General features: G+C 37.8%; 1 protein-coding gene across 4 annotated transcripts; it reads right to left on the bottom strand.

Moving 5' to 3' along the window:
* Positions 1-570: 570 nt before the first annotated feature.
* Positions 571-16,458, bottom strand: LOC131146196 (uncharacterized). Of its 4 annotated transcripts, none has more exons than XM_058095597.1 (13): positions 13,482-16,458; positions 12,511-12,641; positions 12,211-12,310; positions 12,004-12,136; positions 11,841-11,904; positions 10,615-11,392; positions 9,317-9,646; positions 7,165-8,523; positions 7,017-7,089; positions 6,851-6,936; positions 6,076-6,195; positions 2,282-2,352; positions 571-2,163 (listed from the first exon to the last, which is right to left on the bottom strand). In XM_058095597.1, the coding sequence occupies exons 1-13, from the start codon at positions 15,870-15,872 to the stop codon at positions 2,106-2,108; spliced, it is 5,694 nt and encodes a 1,897-aa protein (XP_057951580.1). In that variant the 5' UTR covers positions 15,873-16,458; the 3' UTR covers positions 571-2,105. The 4 variants fall into 4 exon arrangements, with proteins under 4 accessions (XP_057951580.1, XP_057951581.1, XP_057951583.1 ...); XM_058095598.1 differs by having other exon boundaries at positions 571-1,138; XM_058095600.1 differs by having other exon boundaries at positions 571-1,124.
* Positions 16,459-17,827: the final 1,369 nt, after the last annotated feature.

Below are 17,827 nucleotides of genomic sequence, written 5' to 3'. Positions count from 1 at the left end.
GTGCTGCCAATTTGGTGAGCCCAATTCAAATAGAGTTTGAAGCCCGATGTGTGAGGGAGAGATTGTTGGGGTTTGTCCCACATCGGTTGCGGAAGAGGTTTGGTGGTCAGTTATTAAGTGTGAGAAAAAGTCTCACCCCATGAGCTAACTTTTAGGGGTTGAGAAGACTCAAGACCACCCAATAACATCTGTAGCTTCTAGGATGCCAACATTTGCTGTGTCTTGTTTAGCTTCACAATCCATCAGTTGTACAGAGAAATTAGGAAACTTTTTATGGGTGATTCTGACTAGAGGTGGAAAATCCATTGGGTTGCTTGGGACAATATTGCTCAGCCCAAGGCCATAAGCGTGCCATACTATTGAACAATGTATGGAAATTGAAAGTGGCATATTGGATCAAAATTTTCATTCGAAAGTGTCTCATTAGGGCTATGATAAATCTTGAATACTTATTTGTCCTTTTTAGTCATCTGTGTGTGTGCGCTGATTTATGACCATGATAGGGTTATCTTTTCATGATAAGTATTGTACTTCTAATTGATAATTGGAGCTCAACTACAATCAACTCAATGCTGAATGGGTCATGTATTCCAAAAATAAAAATTACTAATACAGATCTAAACTCTAAAGTAGCATGGCAACCTTCCATATGGGCATTGCAACGGTGAAACATACACCCAACAGAATTTTGTTTTTTGGGGACAGTACAACAGTGCAGAATTATTACAAAATTACAGCCTTAGTCTAACAAGAATAGCTAGTGAACATGACTATAATATACATGAGCAGGACTATTTCTCAAATGGGATGCCTCATTCATCGCAGTTATTCTTCTATGGTTGTGCTTTTGGTCATGAACGCCTATTTGTACAGATATGGTAAAAAGGGAATTGAAACACGCAGTGCAGAAAGCTCCCACGCCATATTGAGGGTGTGAGAGAACAGGGTGTTTGCAGCCTTAACTCCAAAATTGGAGAAGCTGTTCAAGTGGCTTGAACCTATGGCCTTCTCATTTGAGTGGTTCGACACGCTTACCATTGCGTCAACGCTTGCCAACTGCAAAAGGCATGAGCATGTTCAAATTTAATAGCTGGTCCTAATGCTTCTTGTTCCCTTCTGATGAACTGCAAGAAGGTGACTTGTATGAACAGTCAAAAGCAAGAAGAAAATTACAAAATGATCTCGACAAAATGACATTTTTCTATGTGATCTCATTTGAGTTACAATGACAACTGCCTGGATGTGCTTTATAATTTTCAACGTTTGCAGTGTAATGTCAATTCACATCAGTGAATATACTAAAAAATTTTTTAAGGCGGTTCATAGAAAAATGAGACAAATCAAGAGAAATTTAAACACCATTAAGACAGTTAACCAAGTGAATTTTCAAGGAAACACAAGACAAATTTGTTTTCCTGTAACATTGAGGTTTGAAGAGGCAAACAAATTAATTTCTTTAAATCAATAATTTGCCACATTAATATGCCATTTCCAGGGTGCAACAGGGGAGCACAATCATATAATGTCCATATCGACAAAAAATAGTACAAGAAAATAAACACAGAATCTAAATATTTGCCCAAAAACAATGAAAAGTCATAGAGATTTTTGCCGAAAAAAAGAATTTGAAAATCAAGCCAGATGTACAATACAGCTAACCAAGTATTTTTCAATTAGAGGAGGCCCGTTTTTCTGAAAGTGAAAAAAGCAACCCATGAATTAAAACAAAGTATGAGAACAGCAGGCATTGGCTAAGTTTTGTTAAGTTAATGGACCCAAGGAAACTATTGCGAAACTTTGGAATGGTCACTTGGGTAGCCACAAGCTATGCATACCGAAGATGTCTTCAACCTAAAGTAGGAATTCTCCATTTTATTTTAATTTTGTTATTTTTCTGAGAAGGAAGAAAACCTTCATGGTAAAAGCAAGCCTATTAATAACTCATGCTAGATAACCTCCAGTTATTGGCATTGGACACATAAAAACACCAGAAAAATCCCAAAAGTTAGTCAAATATAATTTTGGAAGGAGCTAGAAACATCTTAGATAAGATTGATATTAAACAAGTTTAGATCAATACAGTGAGAGATATCACTTGAGGAGTTTTAAGTGTCAGCTTGGGTGGAGTTAGTGCCTTTAGCTTGTGACTGAATGTCTAATGATCTGATTGCCAAAAAGATACATCTAAGATTGGACTGATAATAAACAATGCACAACCATTCAGGAGCAAGAAAAAATGTAAAGAAAATCAGATCAAGAGAGGAGAAAAAAAAAAACTTACTCAAGTTTTGACATCAGATCTGTGACTTCACTTACAGCATTACTAACAGCATAGAGTGCCAACTTCTTCACCTATAAAAAGATTGAAGTCCTTGATATGCAAGAATCATTCTAAATATAGCACAGATATCTTTATTGATTTAATCTATAGACAATAAACTTTAAAATACCCAGCCCATATATCATATCTGTGTGACTTAAGGGAGAATGTCTGGTAGCATCTCCTAGAAAGTAGCTAGTACAGATACGAGGAGCAAGAAAAATTATCAAGGAAAGATTTTCAGAAACAAGAGGATATACATTCAAAACAAAATAGAAGAATGACAGGCCAAAATTTCATCAGCAAATGAAGAAGGAAATATAAGCATATTATCATGTTAAATTCATCAGTTTGCAGATGAATCAAGAAATTCACTCACAAGTTTTAACCCAATCGGCATCAAAAGACCATCAATAACTTTTGAGGTGTGCACATGTGAAGACCCCTCCCAAGATAGACATATAAAGTTCTTCAACCCCATTTCACCAAAGCCAACAGTGTATCCAGCATGAGCCAACGTATACAAGCATTCCAAACTGCAAACTATTACTTTGCATTTACCTTCTGCAAGCTAGAATACTATCAGTCACCCAGCAGAGAGGCATACTTAGAAATTACTTCTCTGTTCAATGTACATTGCTAATTATCCACCATTAAGATGCACCTATGTCATATTTAATTTGCATTAGGTAGTTACTTGATGTCATTCAATATTTACCATGCCTTCGGAGCTCGATTTCAGAGTTTGAATTTGGATTTATATGGATTTGGACAAAGTACAATACAAAATTGTGTTTCCATCCAAATCAACTCAAATCCAAATCAAAATCCATGCTCCCCAACACAACCTTTATGATGTTCATTGTCAGATTATCACCAAACTTCATTTTCAGTACTGAAAGCAATGTTCCATAACTTATGTACTGGTTCTGGTATGTAAATCTCAGTAGTCAAAACAGGTATGAGATCGATTCAATTCTTCATTTGCTATCCTATAAACCTCCATGTCCCAAGCGGTTAATTTTTTCAAACCATTTGCATTACATCTTCCATTTCAAGTTTTGCTGTCCTATAAACATTCATGTCCCAAGTGGTCAAGTTTTTCAAACCATTTGCATTACATCTTCCATTTCAAGTTTAGAAGAAACAAATGGAATCTGGTGCAATGGCCCTCTTGCTGGGACAAGTGATTCCTTTTTCTGGGTTTTTTCAGTCCACTGTTAATAAACTTCAACATGAGACTTTCCTAGCAGATTAAATAACATACTGTGAGTTGTTCTCTATTAAGCACAGACCAGCCCTCATTGATCTGAAAACGTCATTACAATCTAGCAGATGAATGAAATGTGTTGTCCTGCTAGACACACTTCCATTCTCATCACATGAACATTTAAATTCCATGCATGCCTACTCTGTTCATGCTGGGCAGCCTAACAATGGTGCGTAAGGATCACAGCAAGCGAACCTATTGTTGTGGTATAATTCACTTAATTAGTCATTATAAACAGCAATTCAATATTTTTTTTTTTTATCATGTTAGCACCTTCCGTACTCCCCACAAAAAAACATTGGCAGAATAGAATTTTTTAAGCTTCATCCAAACAAATTTTAGAGAGCTTATCTTATCAAAGCACATAAACATGAAAATTTAGGTACTAGAAAGCAGAAGCAGGGAAAAGAGGTAAATCGATGTGTTTTTTCTTTGTTGTAACATGCAAACATACACATCAGCCAGTGCATAATGCTCCCAATGCTGAATCAGGGGTGTGGAAAGAGCATAGTGCAGTGAAAGAGCCAATCTGGTTTTTAACAACTTGGTGGCTTGGCTTGATAAGGGCTCATTCAGACTTGTCTGTTCACATAAATCAATGGTTCTCAAGCCTAATTTTAAGGTGCATTTGTTAAACAAGACATGCCTGAGCAAGGCTGATCTCAGCTCATTTTAGGGTCACGAACAAGCTTGTTTTGGGCTTGTTTATAGGCTTAATTTAAGCCTTTTAGAAGCTCATTAAGGGGCTCATTTAGAGGATGACAATTTGCAGCCCCACTTAGCAGGCCCACATGAACTGAGCCCTTCATGACCAGGTTTGTATTCCACTTGTGTAATCTCACAAAAATGCGCATTATGGGGTTATTTGGCGTGGGTGTCAAAAATTATGAAAATGAAACTAGAAACAAAAACTAAAAATTAAAAACCGGCAACCTATTTGGTTAATGTTTCTAAAACTACAACAATTAAAAACTTGATTTTATCCTTGCATTAAAATAAAATAGCTGTTTAAAATATGATCAAAATAATAAAAATGCAAAAGAACACAAATTAAAAAATATTATAATAGAAGTAGAATTTATTATAATTATCTTAATTAATTAATATATTTTTAAAAAAAAACTTACATTTTAGTGTCACAAAGACAAACTTTTATTACATGACAATTGAAACAACAGCCATAATGTCAGCGCAATCTGAAAATAGTGAAAATATATATATTTTTTAATGACTTCTTTACAATTTTTAGAAATTTTATGGATATTTATTTTAATTATATTTTTAAAATTATGTATAAGATGAATGATTTAATCCACAAAAGTTCATTCTAGATATTAAAGTATTCTGGTAACACGTTGCAGAGCAACTTAACACCACAAAAATCAAGTTTTTCAAATTTTTTTAAAAATTGCTTAAAACTGAAACAAAGCAACTTTAAAAAGTGCATTATCATAATCTATTTGTTCACTATACAAAAAACCAAAACAGAGAACAGCAATCATACCAGGCCCAGGTGTTCCCAAACAAGCTCGTTTGAGTGTTTGTGAACAAGCTCAAGTGTTATGAACAGGCTCATGAATGGGCCCATTATTGGTTCATTATACATAAAATTGCATGATTTTAACTAGAAAACATGCTAGAACATATTTTTTGATCATTTAATAACCTTGTTAGAATTCTTTAAAATAAATGAATTTTTTTCTAATATCCTTGTTACTTTCTGTTTGCTCATAATATTGTAGAATACAACAACAAAACCAAATCTTAGTCCCGCTAGGTGGGGTCGGCTATATGAATCCTTTTCCGCCAATTTATGCGATCATGGACCATTTCTTTTGATAGATTCAAGGATATTAAATCCTTACTCACTATCTCCTCACAAGTTATTTTAGGTCTATCCCTACCCCTTCTATTGCCCCCCACAATAATTAAGTCACTCTTCCTCATAGGTGCTCATAATATTGTAGAATGATGATGAAAATTATTTACAAATTATTTTTATTTGATAATTTTATTTATAAAAAATGCTTATACAGGTTTGATTAACATATTTCTCAAATAAAATTTTCTTTAATTAAAACTAAACAAAGCTAGGCACTGAGTTCGAGACATAGGTTAATAACTTTATTGAACAAAGCTTGGCTTAAGCTCAGTTGAGCTCAAAGCTAGCTTAAAAATTACATGAACAAGCTTGAACATGGTAAAGCTTTGCTCAACTGGTCTGCTTTGCTCAACTGGTCTCCTTTGCAGCCCTAAATGTATGCAACCATAATTCCACATCATATTGGATAAAATAAAAACCATTCCACAGACATCATGCTTTCTTCCCATCATGCTAAGTATATTAATATGAAGGCAAGAAAAATATTAGTCTCTACACATTAAATTTTAAACAGCTGATGTTTGTTATCCATGCACAATAAGAATTAAGTGAATGCAATCTGGGCAATGATTTTCTGATAGAAAGCAATTTGAAATGATGTACCTCCAATTTATCTTCCTTAGCTCTGTGGTTTTTGGGGAGCAAACGGAACTCCTCTGTCAACCGAATACATTCTTGAACATTATCAGGGGATACAAAGTCGAGAGCCACTTTAATGCATGACTGGAAAAAATAAGAGAAAGAACTAAATGAATTAATTAAAAAAAGGAGAGAAATCTATGAGGACCACATGTTACAAAGTATCAAAGCACTCTTTCTTGGATCATAATGCAAACACGCATACAACGTGCACCATGGGGATGCATGTATATATCCATGAAAAATGGCGTTAGTTCCAATTGGAGGCAAGACCAAGTAAAAATGGAAGATCAAGATACTTTTTCCAGGTAGAAGGAAGACCATAAGCACCAATAAGGAGGAAATACTTGACTCAGGTGGGAGTGCTGCAAAGACCAACGAGAAGATGAAAAGGGAGAGGTTTGAGGTAATGGGAAAATATATGTTTGTGGAAGAAATTTTGTCCCAAGACAAAGTAGAATGGACAAAACAGATCACCCATGCCAAAATGTTGGTACAGGCTGTCTTTAAGTTTTGAGCGAGTTGGATTTCACAAAACTCAGTTATCGTCCGTACTCTAAAGAACCAGAGGACCAAACCAGAACCCACCAAATTAAGATTGGCCACATTTGTAAGGTGGAGAACAACAACAAAAAAGCACATTGTCAGTGGAACATTCGGAAATTTTGATACATTTGCATTCAAAAGGGAAAAGCAGCTCGTCATTATGGGTGGAATTTTGATTCCATGACAACCTCACCTGTCTATTTCTTACTTGATGCGGGCATCCTGCAGGAATGAAAACAGCTTCACCAAGGTATTGCTCAAATGTCCAAGGTTCAACACCTAAAACAACTCACCGCACTGCATCAGTTCGTGCACGTGTGGTTATATTACTGAATTCAGCAAAGTACACAATTTCTTACCAAACTCCTCCTTCAGTTGCTTTTTATGCATTTCAGTCAGATAAAAGTTCTGGTCATGAATAGGATGAAAAATCTGGAGCAAATGCGGTAAAGTTAGAAATTTGACTCGAAATAATATTGTCATGTGTTGGTAAACAGCAATACTCACAGAATTCACAGGGTTATTATTGATGTGACGAAACTCTTTCTGATGCTTCTGAATATACTCATTTAATTTGGGTACATCCTGCCTGCGAAAAATGTCCCAGACAGCACCTCCAAATGCAACATCTGGAATGGCATTATTTTCCTGAGAATCTGTCAATGCAACTGAATCTTGCCTTAGTGACTTAAAATCATTAGCGCAATTTCCTGAAGATCTCTGGAAATCTTCTTGATTGCACAAGTTTCTCTCTGTTATTTTATTTTCAGCATCAAGTTCATGAGCTGAACCAGGTTTTTCCCGTGCTACACAGTGGGGGCTTGCATCTATTTCATTTTGTGAAGATGAATTATTTGTAGCAGCATCCCTATCTTTACCAGAACAGATTGCATTTGCATCTGACTCACATGGATCTACCACTGGACCATTATTCTTGTAGTTGCCCAAAAAAGTCATCCCCAAACCATCTTTCCCATTTATAAGTTCTCTTATCAACGGTAAAGCAGGCTGTGTGCACTCTTGATTGCGTGAACAGAGTTCTTTGGCAGCAGGATGGTTGGTACAGGAACTTGTCTCATGATGAGAGCAAAGATTATTCTCATCGACATCATATCTGCTCATGCAAGATTCTCTTTCAGCCTGCCCTGTTACCTGTATATTTAACTCTCTATCACTGCTTTTAGGAAAAATGCATGAATTCCTCTCATTAAGGCCTAAGCATGCATGTGATTGATTGTTCATAATGCAATGTTTGTCTTCTTCAGCCTTAATGGTGGCCATTTTTTGTACACTGTAGTTAGTCAGTTCGCCTTTTCCAGAATCCTTACTTTCAGCTAAGGATTTATCCTTAACAAGAGCACTACAGAACAATGAACATTTTTTTGACTCAACCAGTTTGTTAACCAATTGATTTGTTTTCTCACAGGGGCCAGATTCTTTCAACTCATACATCTGGAGGTCAACAATTTGACTGTTAGTATTCAAATTTTGAACAGATTGCCCTTCAGTATTAATATTCGTCGCATTCTCAGGAGGAGGATATCCTGCAACATACACTGCTTTCTCCAAGCCCGTAGTTCCCAAATATGTTGAGTCTAATAATGGCAAGGTGCTATCTTTTTGTTTAATCAGTCCATCCTCTTCTATAGTTTGCACTTTTATAAGTGGCTTAATGGTGTTCTCAGAATTTACAGGATCATCTGTGCGAGCCCTCTTTTGCGGTTTCCCTTCAAATGTATCTGAAGCCTCATTAGTCCCACAAGGCTCGTCCAAATCTTCAGCTTCAAATTCTTTTTGCAGTGCCTTCATAGCTCTGCACTGCCAGGGTAAAATTTTCACCTTGGCTGTGTGCGTCAGCACATTTACCTAAACAAAAAATTGAAAACAAAAATGGAAGTGGAATCAACAAACACTTACTTTGAAAAGGTTCCATTGAAAAAATTAAATTTTATCACATGACTGAACAGGTGTAGTTGGAATTTTGTTGAGAAGAAAAGAATTCTGCATCAAAATTTTCCAAGAAATTGCCACAACAACAATATACTTTCTGCAAGCAACACATGAGAATGGAGAAGAGTTCTAATACACTAGATCTTCCAATCTGCTATATCCACAAGGGTACCCCAAGAAAAGACTAGATGGTTCTACATCCCAAAGTAACAATATTTCTTGGTGGCTACAAAATTCAAGCAATGACAACCACAGTAATCCTACTATGAAGATAACTTAAATAAATATATAGCCATAATTGCACTTGACAACTCCCATAGTCCATAAAAGCTTCAAAATTAAGAATAAACCCGCATTAAATTTTCAAATTTCACAACCACACCATTGCATCAAATTAGTGTTGTAATAACAGTAGCCTTGGAACATTTACAAGACAAAGTGAAGTGGTGCATATTAGCACAACCTTAAAGCAAAGACAGTGTATGGGCCAGTGAAATTTTAAACAAAAGTCACCAGAAGTCCATAAAGGTTCTAAGTTGTTGAAGCACCATACTATGTGCCCTTGTCTACATACTAACTAAGCTTCATTAACAATGATCAAGTCATCTAACAGTGCACATGCATTCAGTACATGTAGGGAAAGATGACCAAATGCAACAAAACTACAACAAGGAAAGTCAAGCACAGGCTTTTTCGGATTAAATATTACCGCATCAGACATGTCACAGTGTAGCTTTGTCACTGAATCACCTCTGCCAAGCTCTTCCTGACATCCATAAGCAATATATGTCTTCGGTCCCAAGTCTGGTTTTAAAGCAACATCAGGAAGTTTTGTTGCAAGATTCAAAAGACCAGATTTTGGATGAGTATAGTCACAAAAGGGAAGCATAGAAATAAATTCAGCATCATGCCGTGGCAAACAGTCTTCAAATGTATTTGATGGAGGCCAATCTTTTAGCTTCAACATCTCCGGCCACCCATTGCTATGCGTACGACCCGTTAAGTAGCCCATAAAAAAATGGTAAATATCTATCTCAACCTGCAATGCGAATAGAAAATATACACAGTACACAACTGGAAGTTCTTGAAAAAATGTTTCAAGCTAGAAATTATGTTCAGCTGGAATGTCACAGATGCCACTGACCAGTGCAAATAGCATATAGCAAATGATCTAACATATCACAAACTCCAAGAAAATCAATAATGCCAATTGCATTTCAGGTACCCAAGGTATTAAATTTCAATTTTCATGGAAATTCCAATTTCATATATAATTTGGAAATTAGTGGAAATTTGTTGTTTGACAGAGAAATTTATAATTTAACTTTTGAAAATGATAATGTGGATAATCATGCATGATTTGGAATAAAAATATTGTATATAAAATATATAGATGATAAGCCTGTGTCATATTGGATGTATAAACTGCAATGATAAATATCTGGCATATAGGATGTATAAAATGCATGCTGCTCAGCCAAAAAAAAAAATCATTGAATGCAACTCATAGAAAACGTCTAAATATGAATGTTATAAGTAAAAAAAAATATTCAATCCCCATGCAAATGAAAATCAAAAGTAACATAAAATCTAACTGATCAATCTAGTTAAAAGGAATAAATCAGACTAAGCACTATCTCGTTCTGCTAGCCTTAAATTTCCAGGTAGATGCAAAGTAAAAACTTAAGAGAAAATGAACCAGCATCTTTTAGCTATTTAGAAAGCCTCCAAACAAAAAAACAAAGTTTATGGTAGTAGATGGGAGATGAACTTGTTATAGTTAGAAAATAGTGGATCATTTGAAATTCAAGCAGATAAAGTCAACAGACCAGATTTAACTTTGTTCAGAGCTTGACTTTTAATCAGCTGCACAATGATATATGACACATCTTGGTTTCCCCAGAAATGAGGTCACCAAGATAAAAAATTACCATCTAGGATTAAAGTATGAATAGGCAAATAGGAAAATGGGCTAGAAATTCAAACCGCAACAACCAAAAAACGTACCTCACACCAATCAAAGCAATCAATGGCCCTGACACTGAAAGCCTCCTCTTTTAATATTTTTTTGGCACCTCTAAAAGCTCTCCACATGACCATTGGTTCCCAGCTAAGACCAGATGACTTTTCAAGTACATTTCTAACTATGACAGGTTCACCTCTCATCCAATGCAATTGAAAATGTTCTATATCATGTTCTACCAAGTCAAGAGCATTTGGGCAGTACAGAAAGTTATCATGACTCTCCTTCCTAAAAGCTGCCTGTCTTACTTCAGAACCTTTTCCTACATTTCCTGAAGATCTGACAGGAAGACACAATGAACAACCCTGAGAAAAATCAATATCTGGCATCTGGTAATTAATGGTCAAATTCTCTGCCTTCTGAATTAGTTTGGTTGCCCAATCCGGTTCAAAGATGCGCCTCAATTCAAGTGTCTCTGTCCCACAACCTCCATGTGCCTTTGGAGGACAAGGAATCCGACCACTTGTCTCTGCTCTCCAATCAGGAAAATTGCAGTACATATTAGCTGCGCATTTGTTTTCTGGGAGGTCCGCTTGGATCTCCTGGTGACAATCTTTCATGCTGGCAAGAATCTGGCCATTCAAATCCAAATCTTGACCATTTACTCTTCTGTTATATTGTCTTTGAGAGGATTCTTCTTTCTTATCTCCAGGCCAGGATCCCTTTCTTAGTTCCAAACAACAGGTGATACAAAGATCATATGAACAATCAGGATTGGGGCAGCTTCTGTGGAAATTGACAATGGATGTATTGCAATTGTCACTGTTGAAAATTGACAATGGTTACAACTTACATGCTTGTACCCTTCTGAATTAGAAAGCAAAAAAAAAAAAAAAAACATGCTTATTGTCTGAGGAATTAAGGCCACTCAAATCCAGGAAGATTTGCAGTTAAGATAGTTCTTAGTCTGGCAAATGTATGGGATACAATTTATAGCTAAAACTAGAATTAATACTGTACATATCAACACACATTTATATACACATACATTAAAGTACACTTGAATATAATGTATATATGAAAGCATGTTTGCATGAGAAAGTGTGTGTGCATATGTGCGCACTCGTGTGTGTACTTGTATGGCCAAAAAAAAAAATTCCATTCTAGCAATTAATAACAAATGACCATCCTAGAGAACATCAATTTATAACAGATGGCTGGATTTATAACAGATGTTTAGTTCCAAGAACCGAGGGGTGGGGGATAGTACCAAAATACTCGGTCATCATCATCAAGAATAGCTCTAGTTATATCCTCCTCTGTCAACAGAACCCCTGCAAACAGAAGGTAAAAGTACACTGTTAAGGAGTTCTTAAACCCCTATGCTTTAAGAGCTGAAACCTCGGATAATAATGGGAGTATAAAAAATATACCACGTATTCTGGCTTCCACATCTAATTCAGAGCTCTGCTCTCTGTGAATATGCTTGAGAAGAGGCAAACTTTTATTTAGCAAGTAAAGCAACTTCTGAAATCTACGCTTTATATCTACTTCTTCACGACTATCCTGTCAGAATGGAATTATAAATATGCTGAGCAACAGGGAGAAAAAAGGAGAAAAAATAATAAGGAGGCACACACCATCACTACGAAGTCTTCCTGGAGGCATGCTTTGCAATTGCAATTGCCGAGACAATATGGACAAGCAATCTCAAAATCTGCTCTCTTTTTCTCCGGATACCTATTTCATAACTTTATCATTAGAACCTGGATGAAACCACTTTGTGCTCATTGAAAAAAACTAACGAACTTTAAACGAATGTTTCAACTTAAAGAAGCTATGGACTATTTATAGTAATTCAGTCGATCAACTAGATTCTCGAAGTTGTGGTTGTTTACTGATTGACCATGAGAAGTAAAGCTTCAAAAAGTTCTCATTACCACTTGGCAACACACTCATAGCAATAGCGCTTTCTTTTGCAACTGGAACAAATGACGACACCCCTCTTATCACTCCTCAAGCATTGGTGACACATTAAACCCCTTTGCTCCTTTTTCCTACCCGTGGCGTCCTAAAACAGAAACCTTGTTAGTATGGATTGATGTTGAAAGTCTGAATGCAGAATACCAAGAGTAACTTCAAGATAACAGTTAACAAAATTCTCTGGCATTTTCTAGGGATTCTGAAGTATCCTCTTTCCCAACCTTCATAGAAACATAATAGGCTCAATCCTTGTCAAAATCATAGATGCTTGGTTTAAGTGCTGACTGCTGAGAAGAGAAGGGGGCAACAGAACACAAAAACTTGCAACTTGGCTGTGTTTGAAGCAGTTGCTCCTGATTCCATGTCCCCTTTTCTTCCATTAGGATATCTCAACAATCAAAAGGAGCATCAACAAATATACACAATAAATGCATGAAATGCAAAAATTTGCCTTACAGAAGATGCATATACCATTCAAAGAAATTCAGTTGCAACCCATTTCCATCATAGGTTGAAAACTTTGCTTGGGATGGACTAGCAGTATAGTCAGTGTTCTAGCTCTTTTAGTTCTTGAAAAATATCGGTCCTAGATTATAGGCAACCGTTCAATGATCAATTGATACATTGGAAGCACTATGAAATTTAAGTCACCATCGGCAAATATGACACTCCACACTTTAATAAGTTGATCATGTACTTTAGGATGCAAAACAAGCTACCATGGTAGTGAATTACATCTAATTTGTGGACCATGTACCTTGGGGTGCAAAACAAACTACCATGGTAGTAAATTACATCGAATTTGTTGGGCTCACAGCCATGTGAGAGTTTCTCTCGATATTGATAATATAATGTATATGGTTTTTGTTTGGTCTGCTTATATTGATATAATCATCATCAAAAGAAAGAAGGATAAAAAAGAACTCACTGATAATCCTGATTCTTCGAATGCAAAAGGAGCTTCTCCCTGTCCAGCACAAGTAGATTTATCATGTTGGTTGTTAATCTTCCTCGGCCGTCCTCTAGGTCGCTTCTGAACATTGCCGGATTCAGCTAATCCTCCTCTGTTGTTCATCCGTGTATAATCAGAATCTTTTGCATTCTCAACCAGCAACCCTGGGTCCTTTTTCAAATCATTTTCTCCTATTTTAATGAGAGAGATCTGATTCTGTTGCTTCTGCACTAAAATCCTACTCAGGGATTTACCAGCAAGAACTATCCTCTTATTCTTTGAACCCTTGGGTCGACCTAGCTTACGTTTCGGAGGTACATTCCCATCTACCAGAACATTTTCACCTTCAACTTCATTGCCCAGGCTCCGATGATTTATTTTCTTGTTCTTCGAACCCTTCGGTCGACCTAACTTCCTTTTCTGAGGTACATTGTCATCTCTTGGAACATTTTTGCCTCCAACTTCATCAGCGAGGCTCTTCCCATCTTCATCACCAAGAACTGGCTTCTTACTCTTCAAACCCTTTGGTCGACCTCTCTTAGACTTCAGTGGAACACCCCCATCTTTGCTGCCGGTAACTTCAACAGATAGAGCTCCATCTCCACCCTTATTGCCAGAGGCTAATTCAATGGACACAATCCCATTTCCATCCCCATTGCCATCGATAACTTCATCAGACATGCCCACACTTTCTTTTATAATCTTGTTGTTTTTTGAACCCTGGGCTCGCCCTCGCCTGCCCTTTGAGCCAATGACCTGATCACCAGCACTGTTATTACCGGCAGTATCTGAAGCTGGTTGGTGATCTTCCTGGCCGTCAGGAACCACCTTTATTCTGCTCTTTGAACCTTTTGGCCGGCCACATTTTCCTTTAGATCCATCTGTCTCATCTCCAACATTTCCACCACCACTTTCTATGGACTGACCACAATTTTTTGCAGTGGCAGGAACCAAAATGTCATTTCCTCCGGCAGCCTTGCCGGATTGGCCTTGAACTTCTTCACCAGCAACAATCTTCTTCTTATTCTTTGAACCCTTTGGCCTACCACGCTTACCCTTTTGAGAAGGGGTCTCCTCCCTGCCACCATTACCGGTGGCTGGATTATTGGAAAAACCTTCAATTCCTTTACCAGCAAGATTCATTTGACCATTTTCGCCACTGGCTGCACCAGCCTGCTCACCAAATCCTTCGCCATGAAGAACCAGACTGCCAGTTCCACAACCCACTTCACTGAACCGGCCAAGGGCTTCACCACCAAGGCTACTGCCGCCATTGCGACCTGCAAATTGTCCGTAGCAACCTTGAAACTTTTCACCACCGGAAAAGCTACTATCATTTCCAGAAACAGCTTGACCAAACCAACCCAGTCCTTCGCCGGAAGTCCAACCGAACCAGCCACAACCGAAAACTCCTGCACCTGCAGGAACAGGACTGCCGTTTCCGCCAGCAACTCCACCGAACCGGCTTGGAACACCTCCACCAAGAACTTGACTGCCATTTCCACCAGAAACTCCGCCGAACCGGCTCGGAACTCCACCGCCACCAAAAACCAGACCGCCACTTCCACCAGCAATTCCCCCAAAAGCTCCACCGAACCGGCTGGGAACTCCACCTCCACCAAGAACCAGACCGGCATAACCACCGGTAACTCCGCCGAACCGGCTTGGGACTCCTCCACCAAGAACCAGACCGCCGTTTCCACCTGCAATTCCGCCAAAACGGCTCGGAACACCACCTACACCAAGACCAAGACCGCCGTTCCCCCCCGCAATTCCGCAGAACTGGGTCGGAACGCCGCCCCCGCCAAGACCCTGACTGCCATCGCCACTACCAATTCCGCCGAATGTGCTCGGAACCCCGCCACCACCAGGACCTGCACCACCATTTCCATACCCCGTTTCACCAAACCAGCCATTACCCACAATTCCTCCTCCTCCACCACCACTAGCACCACCACCGCCAACCAAACCCCCATTTTCATGGCTCGGGCCCTCATCGCCGGCAAGCCCCAAAACCTCATTTCCACCCTCAATTTGACCAAACCAGCCCCGACCCACATTTCCTTCCTCGGCGAGTTCTGACCCCCCGCCGCCGCCGGTGGGCTGAACAGGCGGCGCCGGCACGTACACATCGTGAGGAACAGAACACTCCTCCTCGCAGGCACCGGCGACCACAATCTCCCCAATTCCCGCTCTCTTACGCCGCCGCCTACGAACGCCGCCCCCCTCAGCCTCCTGTTTCATCATGTTCCTCTTAACCTGCATCAAATAATGCTTCTCACAAAAGGATCGTCCCTTCAAAGCCTTCTCATTACACCGCCAATTGGGAGTACCCCTCCTCGTACACCTCTTCTCCTCCCCAGACATAATTTTCTCTTTTCTTTCAAAATTTGAAAATCTCCCAGAAAACAAACCAAATCAAATCAAATCAAATCAACATTGCTGACAAAATTTCCCATCTGGGTCGTCTAACATTAAAACCCGTATGTTTGCTCCCCCCATCTGCTCGAATTTCAAAGAGGGACACGAAAGATCTGTGCCGGAGAGGGGAAGGAAAATCGGAACAGCCTCGCAGTGGCTGTGAGGGGAAACGGACAGAGAGGTCGAGCGATGAAATATTTGAGAGGGACCCACTGAGGACAGTGAGAACAGGGGAGGGACAGTCCTAGATATAGCTGTGGAGTCCAGTCAATTGTCCTACTGGGGCTATCACGTGGAGGATTCGCCATCAAAGACGTGACTATGATCCTCTAATGGTGGGTATCTCCGCCTTATCGGACGGCGGTGATGGGTCCTAATCCGGTAATGGGGGTTTTGTAGCTTTTCTGAGATGACGATGAGACCCTGAGTAAGGTAACCCAGCGAGGAAGGGGATTCGCCAAAGCTTACCGCTTTGGAAGAGCCCATGCCGATTGATTTACACGTCTTTCCCAGAAATAAAAGTTGCCCACATTGGACGCATGAATTCCTCCATATTGGGTCTTAGTATTTTCTTCTCTTTTCTTTTCTTTTCTTTTCTTTTCTTTCTTCTGAAAGAATTTTTCTCGTGTTCTAATTCAACACAGATTTGGTTTCTTAAATTTAAACGGCATAAATTTTACTTCAAGTTTTAGAAATTGAAATAAAAAATAGAAAGTTTAAAACCCAAATACATTATCATATGAATTCACATTTTAATGCATATAAAAGACAAATTTTTAATTGAGTCTTGTTTGTTGATGAAAATACAAATGCTGAATAATATTGTCGGTGTATTATGAATTTTACAATTTTTTTATTTTAAATGAAATACTATTATTAGTTATATTACAGTAAAAAAGAGTCAATTTTTTTTCTTACAAAAATTGCATTTAGAAACATAATTTTTTTATTTTGGATTTAAATAAAATTTAATATAATTTTAAAATACAAACTCATATTTTAGTTCTTAAATTATAAAAATTTCATAAAAATATTTTTACAATTAGGTGTTTTTTGCCTTAAATTTTTTACATATATAGCCAAATAAAAATTACATTTTCTTCAATAAATCTTTCATAAAATTTTGGTCAACAAAAAATATTTTTTCCTTTAATACAAAAATTATTTTTGACATAAATTTAAAAATCAACGACTTCTGCGGCATTTAGTGGGCCAACATTTAACGGTTGTGATTGATTGAAAACAGAGTTGGAGACAATATAACCCTATGGGTCTTTATGACCTGTCCTAAGTGGGCCATTGGATCTGTGGGGCCCACACTTTTGAGGCCCATGATTTCCCATCATCGGGCCCACTTCAAAAACCAACCAACCAGCCTGAATTAAGGTGAAATTAAAATAAAAAATAAAAAAATAAAAAATAAAAAAATAAAACAGGGGAGAGAGGATCTTGTTTCCTCGCAGGTTCTATTAATAACTTAATATTATATTTTTTTTTGTTCTTTTTTGTCTCCTCCTTTCTTCTTATTCGTACATCCGTATTCAAATTTTTAACTTTGAAATATGGGAGCTCCCACATGAACTATTTAATTTTTAAAAAATATTTTTTAATTTTAATAACGTAAAAGGTAATTCGATGCATTTTCAAATTTTTAAAAACGTAAATGGGTATACCTTTGAAAGAAGTGAGCTCGTCATAATTGTAGAACTGTTTTTTGTCATTCACGTATCAAAGGGTAATAATTTTACACCTATTAACTTTGTCACGGATTAAAAGTAGGAGGGCTTCTTTGAAGAACAAGTTATTTCTTTCGCAAAATGTATGTAGTTTTGATGTTTAGAGTAAGTTTCTTTCGGATCGAGTCTTGTTTTTGTCATTATTTCGCATGCCTAATTTTATTT

This window comes from Malania oleifera, chromosome 13, assembly GCF_029873635.1.
Source record: "Malania oleifera isolate guangnan ecotype guangnan chromosome 13, ASM2987363v1, whole genome shotgun sequence".
Lineage (NCBI taxonomy): Eukaryota > Viridiplantae > Streptophyta > Magnoliopsida > Santalales > Ximeniaceae > Malania > Malania oleifera.
Note: the sequence above shows the minus strand (reverse complement) of the source record. Positions and strands in the feature narration are given on the sequence as shown.

Excerpts from the sequence above, each read along its gene's own strand:
- LOC131146196 (XM_058095597.1), bottom strand. The coding sequence starts at position 15,872 with ATGTCTGGGGAGGAGAAGAGGTGTACGAGGAGGGGTACTCCCAATTGG. Across the intron at positions 12,137-12,210 it reads AGGAAGACTTCGTAGTGATG|GATAGTCGTGAAGAAGTAGA; the intron begins GTGTGTGCCTCC and ends CCATTCTGACAG. Across the intron at positions 11,905-12,003 it reads TGTGGAAGCCAGAATACGTG|GGGTTCTGTTGACAGAGGAG; the intron begins GTATATTTTTTA and ends TTCTGTTTGCAG.